The sequence below is a fragment of the Marmota monax genome, unplaced genomic scaffold (assembly GCF_021218885.2).
Source record: "Marmota monax isolate L192 unplaced genomic scaffold, Marmota_monax_Labrador192_F-V1.1 WCK01_AAM20220418_F8-fsc00027, whole genome shotgun sequence".
Classification (NCBI taxonomy): Eukaryota; Metazoa; Chordata; class Mammalia; order Rodentia; family Sciuridae; genus Marmota; species Marmota monax.
In genome coordinates this window covers 5283314-5303454 of record NW_026694617.1, presented here as the reverse complement: position 1 = coordinate 5303454, position 20141 = coordinate 5283314, and the positions used below count along the sequence as shown (strand labels likewise).

The window sequence follows — 20141 nt, the reverse complement described above, 5'->3', positions numbered from 1 at the left end:
ATTGTATTCATTTTACAGTTGAGGTACCTGAAATAAAGAGAAGTCTGATAATCAATCAGATGGCTATTAAATGGAGAGCCGGGAAACAAATCCAGGCTATAAAACCATTTTGGAGGAAGGAGTATTGTTTTTTCATTTAATATTTCTGAATTGTGTTGCCTAGAAAAGTTTTGAGGTATAACCAAGCATTGTTTTAATTATTTTTCTTTTGATCAGAAACTGACACTAGAGCTTTGGCAAAGGAAAGACAAAAAAAGGACAATCACAACCTGAGTGAGTATGTTTTTCTTTCTTTCCAAACAAAATTAGTTCAAAAGGAAGTGCATGGAGATTTAAAGTATATGGTCATTCATTATCACTCCATAAGAACCCAAAGTCAGATGACCAAAATTACACAGTCACAGATGAGCTATTTTGGGAAAGGGGAACCATGTGAACTCTCCAAGAAAAAAAAGGTGCAGATTTTCACAAAGTGAAACATTCTGAATTCTCTCCTTGATCATTCATTCTTAAGGAGGCTGCCTGTGCCTCAAATGAATACATTTGGTTACATTGGCACTGTGCTGTGACTCATTGGTTCAAAGATTTAAAAAGGGAGAACATGACTTTAGAAAGTGTAAACCATTTAAATATCAGAAGCACCAGTTCAGGTTCTCATTTTTCTGTGTCAATTTGCTCCTTCCTTCCTAATGATATGTTATCTGAAACGCATTGCTTATGTGTTAATGCTGAATTCCACCTCTGGGAAAAAAAGAGCTTTTATGCCTTCCTCAGGGTCAATTTGACTCTGATAACGAGTCACATGAGATGGAGAAATACAGGCAAAAGAAGGAGATTAGCAGTAAGGCTGGGCTTTAGAGTGCTTGGTCTTGTCTTAAGTGCTTAACTATCTCAAGTGAGCTTGATCAATCCAGTGTGAAGCCAAATCAAAAACTGAGAAAAAAGCCAAACTGCACAAAAGTAAATAAAACTGTAAAGCCTTACAATGTAATTTCTTTACATGTAATTAGTTGAAATTGATTTTCCACCTATCTATGAGACCTACATCTGTGCATAATGCACTTGCATCCCAAGGTGATGACAGTTAGGTGAGTCTGAGAGGAAGGAGCTAACATATGGTTACAGCAGTCCTCAGGGAACTGATCTAACTCCCAAAGCCCTCAGTAGGAGAGGGACAAGGTGAGTATGAGTAGGGAGAGCTAATGGCTGTGGAAGAAATGAGTACATTGAGGAACTATGGTTTTTTTTTTTCCTTAATAAACCTGTGAATGATTATTCTCCTTGCTTTTCCCTTTATTTCCTGTATGTCTGCAGCTTATGTGACAGGTTATTTAATATAGAGTATGGTAGTTATCTGGTATGTGCCTTATCAAAGTGTTCTCTGATCTGACTTCTCTTGCTAATTCATCTTGCTTTCAAGGGAAAAATCAACGTTAAAAAATTAATACCATATATGTTAAGTATAATGGATCTAGATCAACTTTTAAAAACTATAAAACTAATGGGGTTGTGGCAAAAGTACAGAGGTCCCATTTACCAGAGTTCTAGATACATAAAAAGTATAAATCAAGCTAAAAAGTGCTAAATTAAATGTGTTTCCCAGAAGATCAGGAGTGATTTTGGAATTTTCAGGTTGTTAAGTCTGGTGTGGGAATGTCAGGGCAAGGCATGCCAGCCTTCAGCTTGAAGCTCACTTCACTTCTTTTCCCACCCTCTATTCCATTATGTGCAGCAAATGGCCTGAAATGTATGTGTATACACCCCACCTTGTACATTCAAGCTCTATACACACCCCTAAATATTTTGGCCATGTCCTGTATCTGAGGGTCAGTACACAGGTGCCATGTGCCAAGAGGTCAGACCCAGGCTTGGAAGTGGGCCAGGGAAATGGACAGGAAATTTCTGGTGCAAATTAGAAGAACTAGTTTAAAAGGATTCCCTGGGGCTTGTGGATGTCTTGCTTAGTGGGGAGAGGTATAGCCAGGGCAGGAATGAGTGTGTCTTCTAAGTATGTATTGGAGGAGTGGTCTCTTTTGTCTGCATCTGGAGAGAGGATTGAGCGACTATGTCAAAAACATGAAGAGTGAAACCACAAAGCATAAAATAATTTAGTATTTTCTTAAAACATGACTCTTTTACAAATGAACAGCGTCAAGAAACCAAATATATAATTAGCCATTGAAAAATTGATACATACAATCTAATAAACTAGAGAAGTAGCATATTTAAAATACAAATTTAAAATATAAGGATACCATATGTGAAAATAGAATTACTAACAAATTCTCACTGTAAAATAAACATGTATTCCTATCAGTTTTACCTTTCTTTATTTTGTCTTCAGTGTTTTATGTGCTATCATTGCTGGGTTTTGAATCACATGCACAGAAGAAACAGGATTGGTACAAGGGGAAAATAAACTCTTTTAAGGATTAGTTATATTCTAATTTTAGAAAGAAATTCAATGTTCTCGATCTGAAGATTAAATCCATTCATAGTAATTTGCTTCATGGAATAGGTTCACCAAACAATGGATGTTCTTTGATGACTTTCATTATTTCCAGTTGTGATTTTCCTTTTCAGGTGTATATTTTACTTTTCTTTAAGTATTTTACAACATTTTTGAAACATATTTTCTTCTTCTTGGCCTTTTTCTACCTTTGTATACCTGAAAGCTTTAAATATGTCAGCTATTGCAAAAGTATTATATGTAAGTAATTGCTATGGTTTTTGATAATAAGAATATAGAGTGACTGCTCACAATCAATATAGGAGACTCATAATATGCCTGGCATTTTTGAAACAGCATAGAAACAAAATTGCCATAAGTAATTATTGAACCCCAAGTTCAATTTCTGGTACCTACCCTCACACCCCCCAGGCACCCTGGAAAAAGAGCCTATATCAGTAGTTCTCAAATTATGGACCTTCTACTGACTGCATCATTATCACCTGAGGACTCATCAGAAATGGATATCTTGGACTCTATTCCATATCTAGTAAAAGCAGAATCTCTGAGTATGGTGTAAAAATCTATTTTAAAATTCCTCTAGGTATGTCTGATGCGTTCCAAAATTTGAAAAAAATTATCTATGTTATTAAAAACTTTAAATGGGAGGCTGAGCCGCCCCCTCCCCCTGCACCAGCAAGGTAGAGGGAACTGTGACCACGCACAGAGCAGGCCCAGCGGCCTGCTGAGGGGCAGAGCCACCCCCAACCCCCCCCGCCTGCCAGGTGACCACCGACAGAAAAGGCCCAGTGGCCTGCGGTGGGACAGAGCTTCCAATCACTCCTGCAAGGTAGGCGGGCCTGCGACCCACTGGCAGAAGAGGAGCAGCGGCCTGCTGAGAGGCTGAGCCGCCCCCTCCCCCTGCACCGGCAAGGTAGAGGGAACTGTGACCACGCACAGAGCAGGCCCAGCGGCCTGCTGAGGGGCAGAGCCACCCCCACCCCCCGCGCCTGCCAGGTGACCACCGACAGAAAAGGCCCAGTGGCCCGCAGTGGGACAGAGCTTCCAATCACTCCTGCAAGGTAGGCGGGCCTGCGACCCACCGGCAGAAGAGGAGCAGCGGCCTGCTGAGAGGCAGAGCCGCCCCCTCCCCCCAGCGCCTGCAAGGTAGACGGAACTGTGACCACCATCAGAACAGGCCAGACCTGCAACCGAGAGACAGAACAGGCCCAGTGGCCTGAGGAAGGGTAGAGCCACCCCCCCCCACGCCTGCAAGGTAGGCGCACCTGCGACCCACTGGCAGTACAGCCCCAGAGGCCTGCAGAGGGGCAGTGCTGTTGCCTGCGCCTGCAAAGTAGACAGAACTGTGACCACCGACAGAACAAGCCTAGCGGCCCGCAGAGGAACAGAGCCGCCGCCCGCGCCTGCGAGGGAGACTTTGCAACTATACAAGACCAATATAAATATATAGGGGGAAAATTCAATAGCACAACAGTTTCACCAAGTAGAAAGGAACGCGAACAGTATGAAGAGACAAGGAAAGAAAGGACCACAAGCATTGCAGGTCAACTCAACGTTAGAAGAGGTAATAGCTGCATCAGATGGAATGTCAGATAAAGAATTCAGGATATACATGCTTCAGATGATCTGGAGTCTCAAGGAAGACATCAGACAGCAAAATCAGACAATGAAAGATCACTTCAACAATGAATTACATAAACAAATCCAAGAAGCAAAAGATCAACTATACAGGGAAATAGAGGTTATAAAAAACAAACAAACAGAAATCCTAGAAATGCAGGAAGCAATAAGCCAACTTAAAAACTCAATTGAGAATACTACCAGCAGAGTAGAACACTTAGAAGACAGAACATCAGACAATGAAGATAAAGTATTTCAACTTGAAAAGAACATAGACAGCACAGCAAGACTGTTAAGAAACCATGAGCAGAACATCCAAGAAATATGGGATAACATCAAGAGACCAAATTTAAGAGTCATTGGGATACAGGAAGGGACAGAGTTTCAAACCAAAGGAATGAGCAATCTATTCAATGAAATAATACGAGAAAACTTCCCAGACTTGAAGAATGAGACAGAACCCCAAATCCTAGAAGCCTACAGGACGCCGAATGTGCAAAATCATAAGAGACCCACACCTAGACACATTATAATGAAGATGCCCAACATACAGAATAAGGAGAGAATTTTAAAAGCTACAAGAGAAAGGAAGCAGATCACATTTAGGGGTAAGCCAATCAGGATAACAGCTGATCTTTCAACACAGACTCTGAAAGCTAGAAGATCCTGGAATAACATATTTCAAACACTGAAAGAAAATGGGTTCCAACCAAGAATTGTGTTTCCAGCGAAATTAAGCTTCAGGATGGAAGATGAAATTAAAACCTTCCACGATAAACAAAAGTTAAAAGAATTTGCAGCTAGAAAACCATCTCTTCAAAACATCCTTGGCAAAACATTACAGGAAGAGGAAATGGAAAATAACAATGAAAACCAACAGTGGGAGGTAGGACACTAAAGGGGGGAAAATAATCAAAGAGGAAAACAAACCATGTTTAGTAACATAAATAAACAAATATGGCTGGAAGAACAACCCATATCTCAATAATAACCCTAAATGTTAATGGCTTAAACTCACCAATCAAGAGACACAGGCTAGTAGAATGGATCACAAAACAAGAGCCAACAATATGCTGCCTACAGGAGACACATTTGATAGGAAAAGACATACATAGGCTGAAGGTGAAAGGTTGGGAAAAATCATATCACTCATATGGACTTCGGAAACAAGCAGGAGTATCCATACTCATATCAAATAAAATAGATTTCAAGCCAAAGTTAATCAAAAGGGATAAAGAGGGACACTACATACTGCTCAAGGGAACCATACACCAACAAGACATAACAATCATAAATATATATGCCCCAAACAATGGTGCAGCTATGTTCATCAAACAAACTCTTCTCAAGTTCAAGAGTCTAATAGACCACCATACAATAATCATGGGAGACTTCAACACACCTCTATCACCACTGGACAGATCTTCCAAACAAAAGTTGAATAAGGAAACTATAGAACTCAATAACACAATTAATAACCTAGACTTAATTGACATATATAGAATATACCACCCAACATCAAGCAGTTACACTTTTTTCTCAGCAGCACATGGATCCTTCTCAAAAATAGATCATATATTATGTCACAGGGAAACTCTTAGACAATATAAAGGAGTAGAGATAATACCATGCATCCTATCTGATCATAATGGAATGGAACTGAAAATCAATGATAAAAGAAGGAGGGGAAAAGAATACATCACTTGGAGAATGAACAATAGGTTACTGAACGATCAATGGGTTATAGAAGACATCAAGGAAGAAATTAAAAAATTCTTAGAGATTAATGAAAACACAGACACAACATATCGGAATCTATGGGACACATTGAAAGCAGTTCTAAGAGGAAAATTCATTGCTTGGAGTTCATTCCTTAAAAAAAGAAAAAACCAACAAATAAATGATCTCATACTTCATCTCAAAATCCTTGAAAAAGAAGAGCAAAACAACAGCAAAAGAAGTAGAAGGCAAGAAATAATTAAAATCAGAGCTGAAATTAATGAAATCGAAACAAAAGAAACAATTGAAAAAATTGACAAAACTAAAAGTTGGTTCTTTGAAAAAATAAACAAAATCGACAGACCCTTAGCCATGCTAGCGAAGAGAAGAAGAGAGAGAACTCAAATTACTAACATACGGGATGAAAGAGGCAATATCACAACAGACACTTCAGAAATACAGAAGATAATCAAAAATTATTTTGAATCCTTATACTCCAATAAATTAGAAGATAGTGAAGGCATAGATAAATTTCTTAAGTCATATGATCTGCCCAGATTGAGTCAGGAGGATATAGACAACCTAAACAGACCAATATCAATTGAGGAAATAGAAGAAACCATCAAAAGACTACCAACTAAGAAAAGCCCAGGACCGGATGGGTATACAGCAGAGTTTTACAAAACCTTTAAAGAGGAACTAATACCAATACTTTTCAAGCTACTTCGGGAAATAGAAAAAGAGGGAGAACTTCCAAATTCATTCTACGAGGCCAACATCACCCTGATACCCAAACCAGACAAAGACACTTCAAAGAAAGAAAACTACAGACCAATATCTCTAATGAACCTAGATGCAAAAATCCTCAATAAAATTCTGGCCACTCGGATACAAAAACTTATCAAAAAAATTGTGCACCATGATCAAGTAGGATTCATCCCTGGGATGCAAGGCTGGTTCAATATACGGAAATCAATAAATGTTATTCGCCACATCAATAGACTTAAAAATAAGAATCATATGATCATCTCGATAGATGCGGAAAAAGCATTTGACAAAGTACAGCATCCCTTTATGTTCAAAACTCTAGAAAAACTAGGGATAACAGGAACATACCTCAATATTGTAAAAGCAATCTATGCTAAGCCTCAGGCTAGCATCATTCTGAATGGAGAAAAATTGAAGGCATTCCCTCTAAAATCTGGAACAAGACAGGGATGCCCTCTCTCACCACTTCTGTTCAACATAGTTCTCGAAACACTGGCCAGAGCAATTAGACAGATGAAAGAAATTAAAGGCATCAAAATAGGAAAAGAAGAACTTAAATTATCACTATTTGCAGATGACATGATTCTATACCTAGCAGACCCAAAAGGGTCTACAAAGAAACTATTAGAGCTAATAAATGAATTCAGCAAAGTGGCAGGATACAAAATCAACAGGCATAAATCAAAGGCATTCCTGTATATCAGCGACAAATCCTCTGAAATGGAAATGAGGACAACCACTCCATTCACAATATCTTCAAAAAAAATAAAATACTTGGGAATCAACCTAACAAAAGAGGTGAAAGACTTATACAATGAAAACTGCAGAACCCTAAAGAGAGAAATAGAAGAAGATCTTAGAAGATGGAAAAATATACCCTGTTCATGGATAGGCAGAACTAACATCATCAAAATGGCGATATTACCAAAAGTTCTCTATAGGTTTAATGCAATGCCAATCAAAATCCCAATGGCATTTCTTGTAGAAATAGAGAAAGCAATCATGAAATTCATATGGAAAAACAAAAGACCCAGAATAGCAAAAACAATGCTAAGCAGGAAGTGTGAATCAGGCGGTATTGCGATACCAGACTTCAAACTATACTACAGAGCAATAGTAACAAAAACAGCATGGTACTGGTACCAAAACAGGCGGGTGGACCAATGGTACAGAATAGAGGACACAGAAACCAATCCACAAAACTACAACTACCTTATATTTGATAAAGGGGCTAAAAGCATGCAATGGAGGAAGGATAGCATCTTCAACAAATGGTGCTGGGAAAACTGGAAATCCATATGCAACAAAATGAAACTGAATCCCTTTCTCTCGCCATGCACAAAAGTTAATTCAAAATGGATCAAGGAGCTTGATATCAAATCAGAGACACGCCGTCTGATAGAAGAAAAAGTTGGCTACGATCTACATACTGTGGGGTCGGGCTCCAAATTCCTCAATAGGACACCCATAGCACAAAAGTTAATAACTAGAATCAACAAATGGGACTTACTCAAACTAAAAAGTTTTTTCTCAGCAAAAGATACAATAAGAGAGGTAAATAGAGAGCCTACATCCTGGGAACAAATCTTTACTCCTCACACTTCAGATAGAGCCCTAATATCCAGAGTATACAAAGAACTCAAAAAATTAGACAATAAGAGAACAAACAACCCAATCAACAAATGGGCCAAGGACCTGAACAGACACTTCTCAGAGGAGGACATACAATCAATCAACAAGTACATGAAAAAATGCTCACCATCTCTAGCAGTCAGAGAAATGCAAATCAAAACCACCCTAAGATACCATCTCACTCCAGTTAGATTGGCAGCCATTATGAAGTCAAACAACAACAAGTGCTGGCGAGGATGTGGGGAAAAGGGTACACTTGTACATTGCTGGTGGGACTGCAAATTGGTGCAGCCATTTTGGAAAGCAGTATGGAGATTTCTTGGAAAGCTGGGAATGTAGCCACCATTTGACCCAGCTATTCCCCTTCTCGGTCTATTCCCTAAAGACCTAAAAAGAGCATGCTACAGGGACACTGCTACATCGATGTTCATAGCAGCACAATTCACAATAGCTAGACTGTGGAACCAACCTAGATGCCCTTCAATGGATGAATGGATAAAAAAAATGTGGCATTTATACACAATGGAGTATTACTCTGCATTAAAAAATGACAAAATCATAGAATTTACAGGGAAATGGATGGCATTAGAGCAGATTATGCTAAGTGAAGCTAGCCAATCCCTAAAAAACAAATGCCAACTGTCTTCTTTGATATAAGGAGAGTAACTAAGAACAGAGTAGGGTCGAAGAGCATGAGAAGAAGATTAACATTAAACAGGGATGAGAGGTGGGAGGGAAAGGGAGAGAGAAGGGAAAATGCATGGAAATGGAAGGAGACCCTCAGAGTTATACAAAAGTACATACAAGAGGAAGTGAGGGGAAGGGGAAAAATAATATAAGGGGGACAAACGAATGTCAGTAGAGGGAGCAGAGAGAGAAGAGGGGAGGGGAGGGGAGGGGAGGGGAGGGGAGGAGGGATAGTAGAGGATAGGAAAGGCAGCAGAATACAACAGACACTAGTATGGCAATATGTAAATCAATGGATGTGTAACTGATGTGATTCTGCAATCTGTATATGGGGTAAAAATGGGAGCTCATAACCCACTTGAATCAAATTGTGAAATATGATATATCAAGAACTATGTAATGTTTTGAACAGCCAACAATAAAAAATTAAAAAAAAAACTTTAAATGGAAAATTAATTGATAGTCTAATCAATATACATTTATTTAGCCCTTCCTACATAGGTCAAGTTCTCTAGTGATACAAAAACAAGGAAGACATGACCCCTTCCTCAAGATAGTCTTGGTTAGCTAAGCACACACCAATCATGTGTTACACATTAAAATAAACAGGAAGAATCAAGTGTGGTGCGTGACTTCAAAAGATCACAACCATGATGAACTTACAGAATATGTGCATGTAAAATAACAAAGTCATGTATGTGTGTGTGAGTAAATATTATAACAATGGAAAATATTGTTTTAAGAAAAAATGTTTTTAAAATATTGTAAATCATATATTCAATTCTAATAATGTAACTTAGAATAAGATTCATTTGAATTCTTATTATTGAGAAGTGCAATCTCTTAACTGAATGGCGATGTTTTTGCCACTGTTTTTAAAAGATTATTAAGAAAGTTTACAGCTAACCAAAAGTGAACTGTGTTTTAATGAGAATAATCAATAATATTTCTTCTTTAATAGTTGAAAGAAGAAGAAGGTATAATATTAATTACCGAATCAAGGAGCTTGGCACACTTATTCCAAAGTCTAATGATCCGTGAGTTTAAAATCATTTCTATAATAATGTTATGGTTTCAATGCCCCCCCAAAATGGGTGGGAGGGGATAAGGGAGGACAGAAGCGATGATTAGGAAACTAAGCAGCTTACGAAAAGCTAAGGCTATTGCTGTCCCCCCATTGTAATATATCTAGTCCAGAGTGGTCACTATTAAGCATCTACTCTGTTCCCAGAGTTCCCCTTCTGAGCATAGGAAATAAGTTAATTATTTCTCCTCAGTTCATATTAGGTCTCTTAGTATAACAATACTGGCAGTTTTAGTGGTATGAAGAGCTATTTATGATGCTGACTGGGATACTCAGTTTATGGTTATAGCATCTTTTACAACTTAAGATTTATGTGTACCTAATAATGTAATCGTCAGATTCTTCAGAGGTCTCCAATTTGTGGAGACCCCAAAGTAAAAAATGGAGTTGTAAAAACCTGTTGATTGATGGGACCAGGTTTTTTTGGCAAACACACAGAATCAAATACACTGTTTGTGTTTGCAAGTCTCAAGAAATAATTAATCAAAGTGTTGTGTTAGAATTTTGAATGTTTATACAAAAATATAAAAACATGCTTTCCAGAGTTAATAATGATTTGAAAATGACCTCTGCAAAAGCTGGCATTTTTCCAGATTTGATGATGTTTGATAAAGTGGTATTTGTGAGAGTTGAATACACTCTTTCCCTAAATCCAAATTTCCTAATTAACATGGATAATTTAATAATGTGTGAAGTGCATGCCTAAGATAACAGTAAATTGTACATTTCCATATTTTTGCCTGGTGGCAACCCCTACCACAATTTATACATTGGTGTTTCCTGATTTGACCCTAATATCTTTCAAGTTTGACACCTTCCAAAAAATGTATTTTCTTAAAAAAAAACTATTTTACAGAAACTGAAAGACCAATATCAACATTCTCTCTTTAGTCCTGTCTTTATGGAGGTTTATTGTTTATAGAGTACTATAGTAAAATTTTTATTTTCTGATGTTTATAGAGTACTATAGTAAATTTTTTATTTTCTGATGCTTGAAATCTTGGAGAGACAGGCAAAAATCCCTTTTACATGCAAAAACAACTTTAAAATTTTAAAGAAAGATGTATCTTACATTCAAATGGCTTTAGATAGAGTGAATGTTTCAAAACTTAATAAATGACATCAGGTACAAATTGAAGAAGGGCTCATTAGGTGTTCCAATCACTAGTCTGAAGGTTCAATTTCAGGTCTAACTAAACAATACTTTAAATTTCAAAGTTGGTTAGCATTATATTTTTCATCTTATTCCTCTTATTCCTCCTCCTTTAATTTTGTCTTCCCATGAGAAGAAATGAAACAAAACTAAGAATCCATAAGACTTCTGCCATTGCTTGGGGTTTTGGTTCATGAGACTGCTATGTTTCTCAGTTAGATACTTTCTCATTACAATGCTGAAAGTAACCTGTCTTCACATCCATCCCATCACAAGATAAATCCCTGTGAGTAGAAAGTCCCAATAGCTATAGTAGAATGTCCCCCTAGAAATCTGATGCAGCATTTCCAAGCTTGAGACACAATAGTTTGTTGTATTTCACAGAAGATGATTCTCACCTGATGACAGAAAAATGGAACTTCCATTAGTTCATTACTGCTAATGACATTGTCCCTTAATCTAGACTCCCAATGAGACACCTTCTGATCAGATCTGTTATAAACTGTATTTTCCCACTTTTGACTCTTAATAAATACATATTAAGATCAATATAATTCAATAAATATAATATTGAATATAATCAATATAATCACATAAACCAAAAATAGGGGCATTTAAACAAAAACATGTGTAGGAAAATATAAAACTTCTTTACATGCTTACTTTATGCTCTATTCAAAACATCTCATGCCTCTAATTTGAAAAATTGTCAAGGTTTTTTAGCCATTTTGATTGATGTTTATCAATTAATTCATTCTTATTTGCAATAAATTCTTATTTGTAATTACAATTAGTATCTATTCTAATACAGAATTGCATTTGTGGACATATGCTTTCAGACAATAAAATGAGTATAATGTCATATAATTTTATACCTAAAATTTCTCCTATATTAAAAATAAGTTTTAATAAAATATTTTCTATGCAATAGCAGTATTGCTTAACTACATTTACTCATCTTAAATTTATTTTAAAATAGCTATCTGTATCCAGCTTTTTTTTTAAAAAAAAAAGCTTGATACTGTTTGGGCAGAAAAGTTGGCCAAACAGTTTTAGAAAGTTTGCCTTATTGCATTGTGATGTTGCTAAACTCAGATATGTTTCACAATCCCTGAGGATCACATTCAGGGGAGATTTTGTTTATTTTTCTTAAAAACACAAGCATCCTTATTAGGAAGTAGGTTAAAAGATTGGTACATTTGAGGGGCTGGGGTTGTGGCTCAGCAGTAGAACACTTGCCTTACCTGTATGAGGCACTGGGTTCGATCCACAGCACCACATAAAAATAAATAAACAAAATAAAGGTATTGTGTCCATTTACAACAATTTTTTTTAAAAGATTGGTACGTTTGGAATGATCTTTAAAAATTTAGGCTTAAGTCGTCAGTAATGTACATTTCCTAGTTCATTAATGCAGAAATACTGCACATAGATTTTAATCTCAGAGTTAATAATAAAAGCAATTTTCACTAAAAATATAAAAACTGTAATGGTAGAATCATGATATTGCATTTAGCTCTCCCACAAAAAGTCACTTTATTACTTTCTTTTGACACTTATTTTCATTCTGGGATTAATTTTACTATATAAGGGCTTCTTAACTATTCTATTAAAATTTCTATTCAGAAGCAATAATATCTAAGAGTGAATAATAGTCATGTAAATCATTATTTCATATTAATGTAAAAGATTTTGTAAGTTCTTATGAATTCTGCTGACATGCACAATTGTGAAAAGGTTATCTCTCCGTTCTACAGTGATATGCGCTGGAACAAAGGAACCATCCTAAAAGCATCAGTGGAGTACATCAAGTGGCTACAAAAAGAACAACAAAGAGCCCGGGAGTTAGAACACAGACAGAAGAAATTAGAGCAGGCTAACAGGCGACTTCTACTCCGAATTCAGGTTTTTATAAAAATGATGCCATGCGCTGTGCAGCTAACACATGACTCACTTGTCATCGGTTTTATTCATTGGTGTCATTTATTCTTTTTTCTTATTAACAGTTATTTTTCCTTCTGAAAGATCATTTTATTACCTTTTAGAAGTTCATGAACTGGTTTCTTTCGATTAGGTTTTGATTAGAAATCCAGGATCAAGATGACCTAAAATATGCATACAATGAATGACAATACTAATCACAAAACACAGAAAATAGAGCTCATTTCATAACTACACAATGTTATTTCACCAAAAAAAAAATCAAGTAGAACATTTGTTTCTCTAGATAATATTAGATACTAAATTCTTCCCTCTCCCTTGCATTCTTTTAGTAACATGGCAGTATCATTGCCTTAGGGCATGTTGTACGTACCAGCTTAAATTATCAGTTTATGTCAGCTGTTCATGTGACCCCCAAATACCCAAATAGGGGCTTTCATAATTCTCTCTCTTTAATGTGAGTATGCTTGTAGCCAGGTAAAGCATTTACTTTGTGTCCATGCAATGTCCCTGAATTATGGTGAGAAATTAATCAGAAAGAACAAATAGAAGATTTGCTACTATTTCCAAATGGCTATATTGTAGTCTGAACCACTATGGGACCATAATATGACATGAATTCCTTTAGAGAACAACGAGAGCAGATTTTTAAAAAAATCTGAGTAATTTTCCAGGGTTAATTTTCAGGTATCAGAAATGCCACACATTCCTTTATTTCGGGAAAATACATGTAACTGTATTACTCTTTGCTTTGAAAGCTTGTAAATATTTTTGTTTTGTTTCTGGTTTATTTGCTAGCATTATGCCCACTTTCAAAGGCATTTTTAAATGAGTTTTGTTTGAAATTGCAGGAACTAGAAATACAAGCGCGAGCTCATGGTCTGCCAACCCTGACTTCACTTGGCACTGTTGATTTAGATGCCCATGTCACCAAACAGCAGACCCATCCTGAGCAGAATTCAGTAGACTATTCCCAACAACTGACTCTGTCTCAGAGGCCAAGCCCTGAGCTCTGCGATCAAGCTCTGGCCTTCTCTGATCCTTTGTCACACTTCACAGACTTATCATTTAGCGCCGCTTTGAAAGAGGAACAAAGATTGGATGACATGCTACTGGACAACACAATATCCCCGTTTGGAACAGACCCTCTGCTATCTGCTGCTTCACCTGCAGTTTCCAAAGCAAGCAGTAGGAGAAGTAGCTTTAGCTCAGAGGATGGTGATGAGTTTTAAGAAATAAACAAGCTCAATCCATCACCTGGGAAGCAAGTCTGTGCTGGAGTTATGCAGTTGTGTTCTGTGTATTGCTTTGGCTTAATTTTCCTGACAGGAATATGTTGCCCGTGAAAAGCTGATTAGAAGCAACAGAAGAATTCACAGGAAGTAAAGACATGCTGTTGAAGAATTATTTAGGACTAAATATTTTCTTCTTTCTTTAAAGAGGCTACTTAAATTTTGTTTTCCTGGAAAGAGGCACATCGTAAGAAATAGCTCTGTGCTGATGGGTAGTATTGGGACTAACAGCCTGTGAAATATACAAACTGACTGAAATGTACAAAACTTCTCTCAGCTGTTCACTTCCTTGCTAGTCACATATCAAAGCATCAGTTTCTAAGAATGAAGATCAACAAGTCCTGTGGTCATTATTTTTTTCTATGTTGTCTAAAGTTCAAACCTTATAGGGAAAATAAGTATAAAATAGACTATCTGTCACTTATAACCCAAAAGTGACTATAATAAATATGAGAATTTTCCATAATAAACTACAGAAAATTTACAAAAACATGGGTTACCAAAATGAGACCCTTGTTTCCTGGTTAGTTCAATTACATGAATTCTAAAAGCATTCTTGCATATTTATGTCTCCATGGTCTGTTCATAAAAATGAACCAGTTGAATAATTTCCTCCAGAACATGGTCTAGAATTTTATCAGTTCACCCAGACACCCATACAAATGCACACAATACCAAGTAGTACGTATTCTTTTATTTTCATTCATTTTTCTGATTATCTAATTAGGATTACAAATCACATTTCAAATTGTTTTCTTCTTTAAGAGAGTTTAAATAATCAATTTCAGTATATAAAATATAAAAGGTCCCCCTATTAGGAAATTGTGTGAGGTATCTAACATTTATCAACATGTCCAATGTTGGATATAGATTAATGGTTGATACAGTTTTGTTCTAAATTGAACAAATATTGAAAATTTTACTGGTACATGGGGAAATATGAAATCCTATGGTAGAATGATTACCTCATGCTTAGTTCACAACAATAGCTCCTATTTTGAAGAATTAAAATAATTTTAATTGATGTGGAAAAATAAGTATTAATTTCTCAGAACAGTCATTAAAAGCAGGTAGCTTATAAAGGGATTCTTGGAATTGCAGTAGGTCCTGGGAAAATATTAAACAAATGAAGAAGATGATGTTACTACTGGGTGGGAAGATTAATAAAACTAAAATGATTAATAAAACTAAAAATAAAACGAAAGGCAACAAAAAAGGATAGAAAACATATAGAATAAAAATCTAAGCATAAGCTGTAACATAGAGACATTCAATACAATGAAAATGAATGACAATGTCTAGGGAAGCCATGGAATTTGACTTCTCTTTAAAGGCATAAGTCGGGTGAAAGAGAGGTGGTATATAGACATAATATCAACCAAATAATAAAAATAAGGATTATATCGTGGAGGTACCTTCATGAGACATTCATTAAGGGATCTGGTCATTCTATTAACCTTCAGTTGGAGAGTTCTGGAAAAAGAAATTGGCAACAGGTTGTGGGGGTCCTTGAAAATGAGAATAAAATGATAATGTAGCAATGGAAGTTTTTAGTAGGAGTGAGCAACCAAAAATTAAAATATATATTGCTAATCTTACTAAGACATAATCTATCAAGAATATTAAACTTTGAAATAAATTTTTGAAAGGGTCTTATTTTTTCACCTGGAAATATGTCATCACAAAATTTGAGATTTTAACACTGATATACATGGGGAAATATGAAATCCTATGGTAGAATGATTACCTCATGCTTAGTTCACAACAATAGCTCCTATTTTGAAGAATTAAAATAATTTTAATTGATGTGGAAAAATAAGTATTAATTCCTCAGAACAGTCATTAAAAGTAGGTAGCTTAGTTTATAGAAACTGTTCCTTGTGAAAGAGAACAATTAGATAGTTTCTCCATAAATTTTGAAGAGGATATTGAATATGTAGAGCTATATAACAAAGTCTACTGTATTATCTGAGTTGATAATTCATTCAACTTTGCAAATTATAGAGAAATTATAGCTTTGGAATCAATGGAAAGCACACCATTGTAGGGAACTTGGTTTTTGTTCTTCTACTCACAGTTCTCCTTTCTTCATATTCTAAGATGGCTTGACCTGATGATGCTGTTATGACATCAGTTTCCATTCTTTTGAAGTTCTACTTGTCCTTGACCCTATGTCTCATATCTGGGCTGACATAAGGACTTGGCACAGGATAGTAGAGCCTGTTGACAAGAGATCTGAAGATGGACTAATATTTGCTGCTCTATTCTAAATATGAGATATCAGGGAATTATAAAATGGGTAATGGATTTTTAAAGTCAAGGTGAAGAGTGTTACTGTGCCTGTCAATGGAAATAGGCTAAAAATTAATTATACAGTAGTTTTAAAATTTTCATTATATGAATCCCTTCAGAATCTAGTGGAAGATATATACCATCTCCCCAGAGAAAATGTAGATCTGTATATTGTCAATATAGGACAATAAATTGCATGCTTCAGAAGGTTTTAGGAACCTCCTGAATGTCTTCTTGAATCCCAGATAAAAAATTTCTGCATCATTTCTATAAATTCATCGATAGCTACTTAACTATATATGAAGAGACAGGTGTGTAGTTATTGTCATACATAATGAGGGAGCAGGGAACACTACTTATCTTAATATTATTATTCCAGTTGTAATGCTATTGAAGCTGCATAATATGGTAAATTTGTACCAAATACTAGATTATTTGCTAATTAATTGGTTCATTTATAAAGTAGTCCAATTTCATATATCCCCTCCCTACTCAACAAATTATACTTGCCATATGTTACATATTTGTGGAGCTGTACTCTGTCATTATTAGATACTGTACACATCCAATCATAACATTTGGAAATGATGAATATACATTTCAAAGTAAAAATAATGAGAATTCAAAAGCAAATAATTTGAGTATCTAAGAATCAAGAGAGACTCTTAGGAAAACTGATAAATATCTAGAATACGTTTGCAGTAATGAGACTTCTCATAACAGCAAAAGAGGCAAATTGTTTATCAAGCAATTTGTTCATAAAAATATCACTTTATCACAGGACTCTTAATAATTAACCAGGCCTTGTTCATTCAAAGGATTAATGCATAATTGTAATTCAGATTTTCTTATTTAGGTAAGATAATATTAAATAATTTTATTATCTTTCGCTATATTTTCAAACTAATGTCCAGCCAAATCTTTTTTCTATTTATGATAAAATGTTGTATACCTTTTAGTGTATTCTCATTATGCAGCTTTTTCTAATCCCCAAATATCTTGGGGATTTCCTGTCAGTAGATATATCTGTTTATAATTTTTTCATTTAGTTTTTCATCTTGAACTTTTCTATATGAATTTTAGGACATATATACCAACAATATTTCCTCAGTTTTCATTCATATCGGTGACTATAGCTTTCTTAATATAGGTTAAAAAAGTTTGAGAATAATAAATAGTGAGATGAGCTAATAACATTGAGAAGTAGCTCCCCTCCTTTTAAAAATCTGTTTTCCCCACTCACATAACTGTATATAAAACACCTAATAGCTCTTATTTTAAAGAAATAGACACAAATAATTTTCTTGGTTTAGTGTGCTCATTTATCTCATTATCAAACAAGTTAAATTTCAAAAATTTAAAGAAGATATATTTTTCTTCTATTTGGATTGACTGAGTCATATTGGAATTTTCTTGTGCTTCAAGGTATCAGTAAAATACTTTTGTTTTTCTGGCACTGTGGGATTTAAATACATAAATGTCTCAACTAAAATTTCCAATAGATTTTTAATCAACACCAATCATTCATATCTTGGTGAATGTAATTAATAATAATCTATTACATATATCAAAATAGAAGACAGGAATTTGAATAAATTCTTTAACATTTTCTACAATGCTGGTATTTACTGATCTTTTGATATCTATTATATGGATAAAACTGGAATCAATTAATCCGTTCACTGTGTAATCAGCATTAGATTAATCACCTGAGTTTCTTGAAAACACCTGAAGTGTTGAATTTTGGTTCCATATTGATAATGGCTTGCCTGGTATGTGCTACATGGATCACGACCTTTGCCCCTCCAGTAATCTGAATGTCAATAAGTAGAAGAAGCCAATTTGAGTTTCTATACACTGTGTGTAAAGGGATTTCATTATATTTATTTAATAAATACTAAAATCATTGGGTGTGCTGATGATCTAATGTGTCATATGACCCTCCTGCCATTATTATTCATAAAACAAGTTACAGGGGGAAAACAAATTAAGCTTTTGTCTTATATCAATTCTACACATAATATTTTAGTTCTTATAAGATTTTTAATTCAATAACAAGGAAACTATTCAAAAATTGGGAAAGAAAATCAGACTTCCTTAAAGTTGTCTGGGCCACGCATTTCCCTGTGAGCTTCATAGATAATTTCAGTGTATAAGAGTCTCAGAAAACATTTTGATTTTAAAAAGCCTCTTCCACTATCACACCAATTTGAGGATAAAATACTGCTACCTACAGCTTTATACATAAAAGGGAACTTTTTATCTTCTTGTAAGGGATTTGTATGTGTATTGTTATATGATCAAATGATTTCTGTTGTTTTCTGCTGATAAAATCCTCTGTAAAATGTCTTTTTTTCTTACATTATACAACAGGATTAAAGAATAAAATTAAAGACTTTGTGTTTGCATCACTACCTCTCCTATTCCTTCACTACCTTTTTATTTCAAAATTCTGTTTTTTTCCAGAGAAATAAATTTTGTTTGTATTATTTAAAGTATGTTGTTGTACATAACAAATAAAATGTACAAAACAAAGGGTAGACTGTTATTCTTCTGAAAGAATTATAAAATCAGTAAGTTACACATTGCATTTTCCTTTAAAATATAACTTACTAAAGTTTAAAAGCAAAGTAAGTTCAAGAATCTTGTCTAGCAGCATAGCAGTTGCTTATGGCATGCTAGTCTAAAATTAATTCAGCTATTTAATCTTAATAATAACAATGTAGTTAAAAATACTTGACTTTAATAGCATTTTATATATATGAATAGCTGAAGTAACATTCCTATAATTTTAATCTAACATTGGTTAGATCAGGAAAACAATGTTAATGTAATAAGACTGTAGACTTTGTAATTATTTCTATTTTTCATTTTTAATAACAAAATAATATGTCTTATTTTCTAAGAAAATGAAGAACATTGGTGTATTTTAATACATACATGAATCTTTGTACAAGTACTTTTAAAATGCACCAATATTTTCTTTGCACATATTAAATGAAAGACTATAATTATTAAATGTTTTAATATACTTTTTGTTCTGCCTCCATATATAGACTGCACTGGAAAATAGAATGTGGGTTAATCATTAAAAAGGATAGTTAACAGCCAAGAGACTTCACAAGTGATAACTGCTTACTACAGAGTCCAGGCTGAAAACCATGACGCAATATTTCCCTATTATCATAAGAAATTGTTACATTCAATGTGGTCTCCTGCCATCTGTTTCTTCATGCTGTTATGGCTTCGATTTATGGAAAATATTTATCAGGATGTTGCAAAATTGCTAACAGGAATAATAGTAGCAGGCAAATCAATAAGAAATTCTGAAATACCTTTCAATATACTAGAGGTTTCTCAGAAAATCTAAGATATATAGAATACTGTATTCTAATATGCAAAACTTTTAAATCTGCTAATTAGTATTGACTAGAACTATCCCTTGGTAATGAAATTAATAAGAATTTTAGCTGTGTTAACACT

General features: G+C 34.9%; 1 protein-coding gene across 3 annotated transcripts in view; it reads left to right on the top strand.

Moving 5' to 3' along the window:
• Window positions 1-19069, top strand: part of Tfec (transcription factor EC) — a 186993-nt gene extending 167924 nt beyond the window's left edge. For all 3 annotated transcript variants that reach the window (XM_046422522.2, XM_046422524.2, XM_046422525.2), the window contains 4 exons: window positions 217-273; window positions 9858-9933; window positions 12891-13038; window positions 13926-19069. In XM_046422522.2, the coding sequence (XP_046278478.1) occupies window positions 217-273; window positions 9858-9933; window positions 12891-13038; window positions 13926-14306 (662 nt within the window). In that variant the 3' untranslated portion in view covers window positions 14307-19069. The remainder of the gene's footprint in view (window positions 1-216; window positions 274-9857; window positions 9934-12890; window positions 13039-13925) is intronic.
• Window positions 19070-20141: the final 1072 nt, after the last annotated feature.